General features: G+C 40.5%; 2 protein-coding genes across 2 annotated transcripts in view; one reads left to right on the top strand and one right to left on the bottom strand.

Moving 5' to 3' along the window:
• The first annotated feature begins 1,969 nt into the window (after window positions 1-1,969).
• LOC117340585 (expansin-like protein 7) overlaps window positions 1,970-7,913 on the top strand; it is an 8,591-nt gene continuing 2,647 nt past the window's right edge. Inside the window, exons 1-3 of the mRNA XM_033902345.1 lie at window positions 1,970-1,993; window positions 2,210-2,449; window positions 2,540-2,764. Coding sequence (XP_033758236.1) covers window positions 1,970-1,993; window positions 2,210-2,449; window positions 2,540-2,764 — 489 coding nt within the window. The remainder of the gene's footprint in view (window positions 1,994-2,209; window positions 2,450-2,539; window positions 2,765-7,913) is intronic.
• LOC117340926 lies at window positions 4,807-7,861 on the bottom strand. Its single transcript, XM_033902710.1, has 2 exons — window positions 7,088-7,861; window positions 4,807-6,596 (listed from the first exon to the last, which is right to left on the bottom strand). The coding sequence occupies exons 1-2, from the start codon at window positions 7,239-7,241 to the stop codon at window positions 5,848-5,850; spliced, it is 903 nt and encodes a 300-aa protein (XP_033758601.1). The 5' UTR covers window positions 7,242-7,861; the 3' UTR covers window positions 4,807-5,847.

Genomic DNA, 7,913 nt, shown 5'->3' with positions numbered 1-7,913 from the left:
AGAGTAGTTGTCATAGAGAAAGCAGAAGTGACAACTCTGCATGTGTTTAAGATGTTCATGTATTTGTTTTAGATGTTCATGTATCCGTTTTGAATGCTAATGCATTTGTTTTAGATATTCATGCGACTCTTTTAGATGTTCATATATCAGTTTTGGATGTTCATGCATTAGTTTTGGATGTTCATGTATTCGTTTTAGATGTTCATGTATCCTTTTCCGATGTTCATGTATTCGATTGGGATGTTCATATATCCGTTTTGGATGTTCATTTTTTTCGTTTTTGAAGCTCATTTTTTTCGTTTTGGATGTTCATTTTTTTTCGTTTTTGAAGTTCATCATTTCGTTTTAGATGTTCATGTATCCGTTTTACATGTTCATGTGTCCGTTTTACATGTTCATGTGTACGTTTTAGATGTTCATGTGTACGTTTTAGATGTTCATGTATTCGTTTTGGATGTTCATTTTTTTTCGTTTTTGAAGTTCATCATTTTCGTTTTAGATGTTCATGTATCCGTTTTACATGTTCATGTGTACGTTTTAGATGTTCATGTATCAGTTTTAGATGTTCGTGTGTCCGTTTTGGATGTTCATTTTTTCGTTTTGGATGTTCTTGTATTTGTTTTAGATGTTCATTTTTTTCGTTTTGGATGTTCATTTCTTTGTTTTGAATGTTCATGTATCCGTTTTGAACATTCATGTATCAGTTTTGGATGATCATGTATCCGTTTCTGATGTTCATGTATCCGTTTCTGATGTTCATATATCTGCTTAAGGTGCTAATATATCAGTTTTAGATGTCCATGTATCCGTTTTAGATGTCCATGTATTCGATTTGGATGTTCATGTATCAGTTTTAGATGTTCATGTGTCTGTTTTGGATGTTCATTTTTTCGTTTTGGATGTTCATGTATTTGTTTTAGATGGTCATTATTTTCGTTTTGGATGTTCATTTCTTTGTTTTGAATGTTCATGTATCCGTATATCAGTTTTGGATGTTCATGTATCCGTTTCTGATGTTCATGTATCCGTTTCTGATGTTCATATTTCTGTTTTACGTGTTAATATATCAGTTTTAGATGTCCATGTATCCGTTTTATATTATTTATCCGTTTTAGATGTTCATGTATCCAATTTGGATGTTCATGTATTCGTTTTGGATGTTCATGTATCAGTTTTAGATGTTCATGTATCCAATTTGGATGTTCATGTATTCGTTTTGGATGTTCATGTATCAGTTTTAGATGTTCATGTATCCAATTTGGATGTTTATGTATTCGTTTTGGATGTTCATGTATCAGTTTTAGATGTTCATGTATCCAATTTGGATGTTCATATATTCGTTTCGGATGTTCATGTATCCGTTTCTGATGTTCATATATCTGTTTTACGTGTTAATATATCAGTTTTAGATGCCCATGTATCCGTTTCATATTATTTATCCGTTTTAGATGTTCATGTATCAGTTTTAGATGTTCATGTATCCAATTTGGATGTTCATGTATTCGTTTTGGATGTTCATGTATCAGTTTTAGATGTTCATGTATCCAATTTGGATGTTCATGTATTCGTTTTGGATGTTCATTTATCCATTTTGGATGTTCATGTATTCGTTTTAGATTGTGTGTTCCTGTGCCATGTATGTTACACTACAGTGATATTTGTGTCGTCATGTCTGTGTGTTCAATGGTCATGTAAACTACTTTTATATTTTTGTGTTCAATGTCTACTTCAATTTACAAACAGAAATACGTACGTTATAATTATCATACTGTCTCCCTTAAGGGATTGACAAACAGTCTGTTGTCTTGAAATTTAGAACTTATTCGATTTTATCATTTTAACTTCAAAAGAACAATCTGGTATCGATTTTATCATTTTAACTTCAAAAGAACAATCTGGTATGTTTTGTCATATAACAAACAAAAGGCCGAAGTGATCTAGTTTTTACCTTTTATTAGAATACTTTTCCATGATTGCAGCCATTCATGAATTGGTAAGTATAGTAACAATGACGGAAGCAAGCTTGTTTATAAACATGCTCTTTCTTTCTTCTCTAGTTTGCAAAATATCCAACAAGTTCCTGAATGCATTCAGAAGAATTTAAATTACAGTAGATACACTAATAGTTCTATATACAACAAGGAATAGCCACATAGGGCACAAGCACTTACTACACGATATATATAATATAAAACACAGGTATAGCTAGACAGACTCCGCCCACACCGGTAATGAGCAGGCTGACTCCGCCCACACTAGTACTAATAAGGCTGACTCCGCCCACACAAGTACTGATAAGGCTGACACCGCCCACACCGGTAATGAGCAGGCTGACTCCGCCCACACTAGTACTGATAAGGCTGACTCCGCCCACACTAGTACTGATAAGGCTGACACCGCCCACACCGGTAAAGAGCAGACTGACTCCGCCCACACTAGTACTGATAAGGCTGACACCGCCCACACCGGTAAAGAGCAGACTGACTCCGCCCACACTAGTACTGATAAGGCTGACACCGCCCACACCGGTAATGAGCAGGCTGACTCCGCCCACACTAGTACTGATAAGGCTGACTCCGCCCACACTGGTACTGATAAGGCTGACTCCGCCCACACTAGTACTGGTAAGACTGACTCCGCCCACACCGGTAATGAGCAGACTGACTCCGCCCACACCAGTACTGGCAAGGCTGACTCCGCCCACACCAGTACTGGTAAGACTGACTCCGCCCACACCAGTACTGGTAAGACTGACTCCGCCCACATCATTACTAAGCTGGCTGTCTCTACTCACACCGGTACTGAGCAGGCTGACTCCGCCCACACTGGTATTGGCCAGACAGGCTCTGCCCTCACTCGAACGGACCAGACAGACTATGCCTACACCGGTACTGACTGCCAACAGTCTGCTCTCACTGGTACTGATCAGAGATTCCGCCCATGTCTGTACTGACCAGGCTGACTCTGTCAACACCAGTACCGGCCAGTCCGACTACTCTCTAATCGGTACAGACCAAGTTGACTCCACCCAAACTAGTCAGGCTGATTCTGCCAACACTTGAACCAAGATGTTAAGTGTTGTGATGTGGATATAATATAATGCGTGTTTGTTTGTTTGTTGTTGTTGTTGTTTTTTTGTTTTTTTGGTGGTTTTTTTTTCGGGGGGGGGGGGGGGGGGGGGGGTCTGTTACCATTTTCAAGGGGTTTAAATAAGTTAAAGAGTTAGATTTAATATAGGGGCACAAGGAGTAGAGCTTGTAATAAGAACAGGAAAATATATCTTCCACATACGGGGAATTTTTCTGTATCTTTCCAGTAAAAAGGATTTTGTGCTGAATCAGTGAGTTCAGACTTGAATTGAGGTTTGATAGAATGGATATGAAGAGTTCGGGCTATGGTGGGAGTTTGAGATGTGTTGGTGTTTGGGTGGGTAGGGGTAGGGGGTGGTGTTGGTGTTGGTGTTGGGGTGGGGGTGGGGGGGGGGGGGGGGGTTGTGTTGGTGTTTGGGTGGGTAGGGGTATACGTAGGGGGTGGTGTTGGTGTTGGGGTGGGGGTGGGGGGGTTGGTGTTTGGGTGGGGGTTGGGGTGGGACTGGTGTTGGTGGTAAGCTTATATGGGGAGGGTGTTGGAGTTGAAGTTGGTGTATGGGTGGGTCCGGGTAGGTTTGTGTTGGTGTTATGGTGGGGGAGGGGATTGGTGTTGGGGACGAGAGTAATTAAGGGACACCGACCTGACCAGTGTGACGGGTGAGGATGCAAGGGCGGAGCACCAGCTGGGCAATTTCTACATAAACACCTTACTCGGATACTTTATATTGAAATCAGCATTTATGCATACCTCAACGAGATGATTAAACCAGTTAATGTTAAAGGCAGCCATTAGTGTTTTCCTGGTTATCACACAGACCATTGTCTGCGGGCAGATAAACTGTTAGATAAACAACATTTCTGTATGAAGAAACAACATGTAGCTAGTTAAACGTGACGGTCGAGATCCTACATGTCGCATAAGCACAGCTTCAATGCATCCTTGGATAAAAATCATCAAAATCAAATCACACTCATTTGAACAAATACTTTAACAAACAGCTGAGATTGGTTTAGCACTGATTGGCTGTTCTATTTATAGAATCGGGTATTCATAGACGCACTTTTAAGTTATTGTACAAGATGTGTGGAATTGACAGACATACAGTTATAACTATGTTAGGTGTATTCGTAGAGAGGTACATGTCACAATATTCGTTGACATGGTGGCCACACACCTGTAAATTATTTGGGTCGGATATGTGTTGGAAGAAATCAGCTGTACAGACATAACTACTGCCTATTTACACTGTACAGAAAATATACATTAATTCAGCACAGTATCTTGTAGACGAAAGACTTCACCATGAAATGACTTAAAATACAGAAAGAATCCCTCCAATACAATTATAATTGTGACAATGCATCATTTTAAAAAGACATTAAACATATACTTTATGCTGCACTACATTCTCTCTTCTTTCTCCCTCACTCTCACTCAATTCTTCTTGTCTTCCTCGCACCTTTCTTACTATCACGGATACAAACATGGTCACTAGCTTGAGAGAATGATTTAAAACAGAAGATAGGGGAAACAAATGCATAAGTTAGAATATAAACAGCTGATAACATTTAAAACCTATATACTAGCCAAACACTTGTGGATTCATCCGACCATGATCACCTTCTTTACGAAATCTCCTAACCGTGTCCACCTTCCTTACGGAACCTCCAAACCGTGTCCACCTTCTTACGAAATCTCCCAACCGTGACCACTTCCCTTAGGAAACCTCCCTACTGCGATCACCTTGCTTTAGGAAACCTCCCTATAATGACCCTTTTCTCCTGATAACTCCCTACCATAACTGTTTATGTTGCTATGGTAATAGTATGGCATTTTACAGCACACATAAAAAATGTTTGGTTTGTCTTGTCAAATTAGCACAGCTGAAGGCTGGTAGATGTTCTGCATGTTTCTGAGTAACATTGTATCCATAGGAATCCTATGTATTCAATATTATCGCGGGACATTTCGATAAGAAGCTGATCATGGTCGCTAAAACGTATTCCAGTGTATGTATCACATTCTAGAATTAAACATGGAAGAATATTGCATTAAAAAGTCCTGTATGATGGCTACTAGCTATAACAGCACACTATGACATACATGGTGGACTTGTACACCCGCTAGACCTCTCCTCAAGGTAGATAAACCTCGCAGGAGAGGTAAGCCTCGCAGGGTAGGTAAGCCTCGTCCCTGGGCAGATTAACTTGTACAGGGTTGTACACCTGTTAGACCTCGCCTCTGTGTAGATAAACCTCGCAGGGTAGGTAAGCCTCGTCCCTGGGCAGATTAACTTGTACAGGGTTGTACACCTGTTAGACCTCGCCTCAGGGTAGATGTCCCTAGGCAGATAAGACTTTTACAGGCTGTACACCAAGTGACCCTCACCCTGAGAAAACCTCCCTTCGGGGAAGAATAACTTGTACAGATAGTACACAGTCTCCTCTCAGGGTACAAAAGTTTATACAGATCGTACAAAACCGGACTGTGTATGATGTACTCCAGGGAACTTACAGTTGTGCAAGCCAGGTGTACAATATGTAAGTACAGTGTGTGTGTACACTCCAAACACAACAGTAGACTCCGTATAATGACTTGGACCTGGACATCTCACCTGTACTGACCAATGGTCACAAATGTACAAACTGACCAATGGTTACACCTGTACAAATTCACCTGTGACCCTGTGCCGCTGGTACAGCAAGACCCGTGAACACACCGCCGAGTTGACAAGTAAGATATGGATTATACAAGTCACTAAATGTCTACAGTCATCTCCTCCAGGGCGGCGCCACCTTCCACCGTCAGACGGTCTAGGTCGGTCTTGTTGTCCAGTACACACGAGCTGTCTATAAGCTGCCTGTTGTCGACAGCACATTGTTCCGTGCTGGAGAGAATATGGTCATCACTTTGTGTCCTAATGTTGTCCGTGTCGCTTTCCCCCTCAGTGTCTCTTTTCTCTACCTCCTCCCCCTCCACATCGCGCATTTCTACATCACTCTCAGTTAGATTATCTCCTTTCTCGCTACTCTCGGTGAGGTTGTCTCCCCTGTCCGAGCTCATTACCATATCTTCCTCTAGTCCACTTTCCCGACCAGCACCCCCCTCGGGATCAAGGCGATCACTGGCATCCTCATAGTCCTCAAGACTATCCCGTCGACCACCTGTACCATCACCATTACTTTCCACTACAGGAAGTTCCTGAATCAAGTCCTCCACAATTTCTGTGATTTCGTCTGCCAACACTTCGTCGACACGATGTACCTCGATATTCTGAGTGTCACTAGGGGTATTAACCTCCTCCTCTGTCAGAGGCGGCGGGTCCTGGTCATCAACAGACTCACATTCTGGAGGCTCTGCTCCTACCAAATTCTCACCCATAATATCCACCATTTCCTGTGGCAGCTCTGTTGCCGTGGAGACAGTGTCTGTCTCAGGAAATTCCATCTCCATGGCATTGACTGGTTCCACAGTTTGAATTTCAAGTTGGTCTTCCTTTGCGATTTCTGTAAAACAAAAGGAGTAAAGTTAATACAGTTTGGAACAAAAAAATTTCAATTCATTCTAACTTCAGACACAAGAAAACCCTATTAAATATTTTGCTAGCTGTTAGTCTTGTAAACACTGAACACTGTCAGAATTATACATTTTTAACCTCTGCATAAACTTTTCTCTCTTTTTGAGGAAATTGGCCACAGACCAAAAATTGGGAAATTTTGTTGTGTTTTGCGACAGTTCAGGGAATTTTGGTCAGTAGTTGTAGAAAGAGGTGAAGACAATCATGAATTTTTTAACATCAGGCCTAATGGGACCATTATGCAGAGGACCCTGAAGGTAAAAAACCAAAAACAAAGAATGATTAAGCCTGCATTTAACTGAAACTGAAAATTAAACAGCTTTTGAAAGAATGCTTCAGATGATTGAAAATGGGAACACTCAGGGGCCAAATATCGGCCTTTGAGAGGACAAGAGGGACCTGTAGGCCTTGTCCTTGTACCTGTGTCCGTGTCGGTAGAGTCTATCTGGGTGAGGGTACCATCTTCCGCAACATCGGATGCTGTCGAGGCCACAGAGATAATACTTGTGGGCCGTGCAAGTGTTACGTCAGTAGGCGACGAGGATGACACACGTCGCTGGATTTCCCGCAACATATTTAATTCATCCTGGGCAGCCTTTAATTCCTGCCGTAGTCGTTCTCGCTCGTCATCGCGGTTATTGACCACAGCCTATCAAAGGGAGATAAGTATTACTAACAATATATACATAACGATGTTGACAGAGTAAAACATACACATAAACAAATATTCTTTATTTTCATTCAATTCAATCTTTTTTTAACGGAACCTGATTTCACTACAAAGTTCTGAACAAAATTTATTCGAAAATTCTTTCTGAAATATTCTACCATTAATAAATTCAATTTCAAATCTTACTCTACATGGTATAATATATTTAAAGTGAAGCCAAGATTTTAGCGGTTTTCTTCAAAGGTACGTTTTATATCCAGAGACATTAAATGTTACTGGATCACTGTTAAATGTTAGTTGACTAAGTTTGTGTAGCGGGATCTTGGTTGATATTTCGTGGATTATAAACTGTGATATATTACGTAATATTAATGATTACATTTCATAATGAATATAAATTATTTTCCGTAATATTGATAAAGCATGCAAGCACATAATATAAAAACAAAATGTATATAATTTACGAGACAATTCCAAAATAAACAAAATTCCAACATAAAAACACACTGCTATTTTACCTTAAAATCGTAACCAAGAGGTTGAATTGCCTCGTGCATTCAGTAAACAAGGAAACTA

The sequence above is a fragment of the Pecten maximus genome, chromosome 13 (assembly GCF_902652985.1).
Source record: "Pecten maximus chromosome 13, xPecMax1.1, whole genome shotgun sequence".
Classification (NCBI taxonomy): Eukaryota; Metazoa; Mollusca; class Bivalvia; order Pectinida; family Pectinidae; genus Pecten; species Pecten maximus.
Note: the sequence above shows the minus strand (reverse complement) of the source record. Positions and strands in the feature narration are given on the sequence as shown.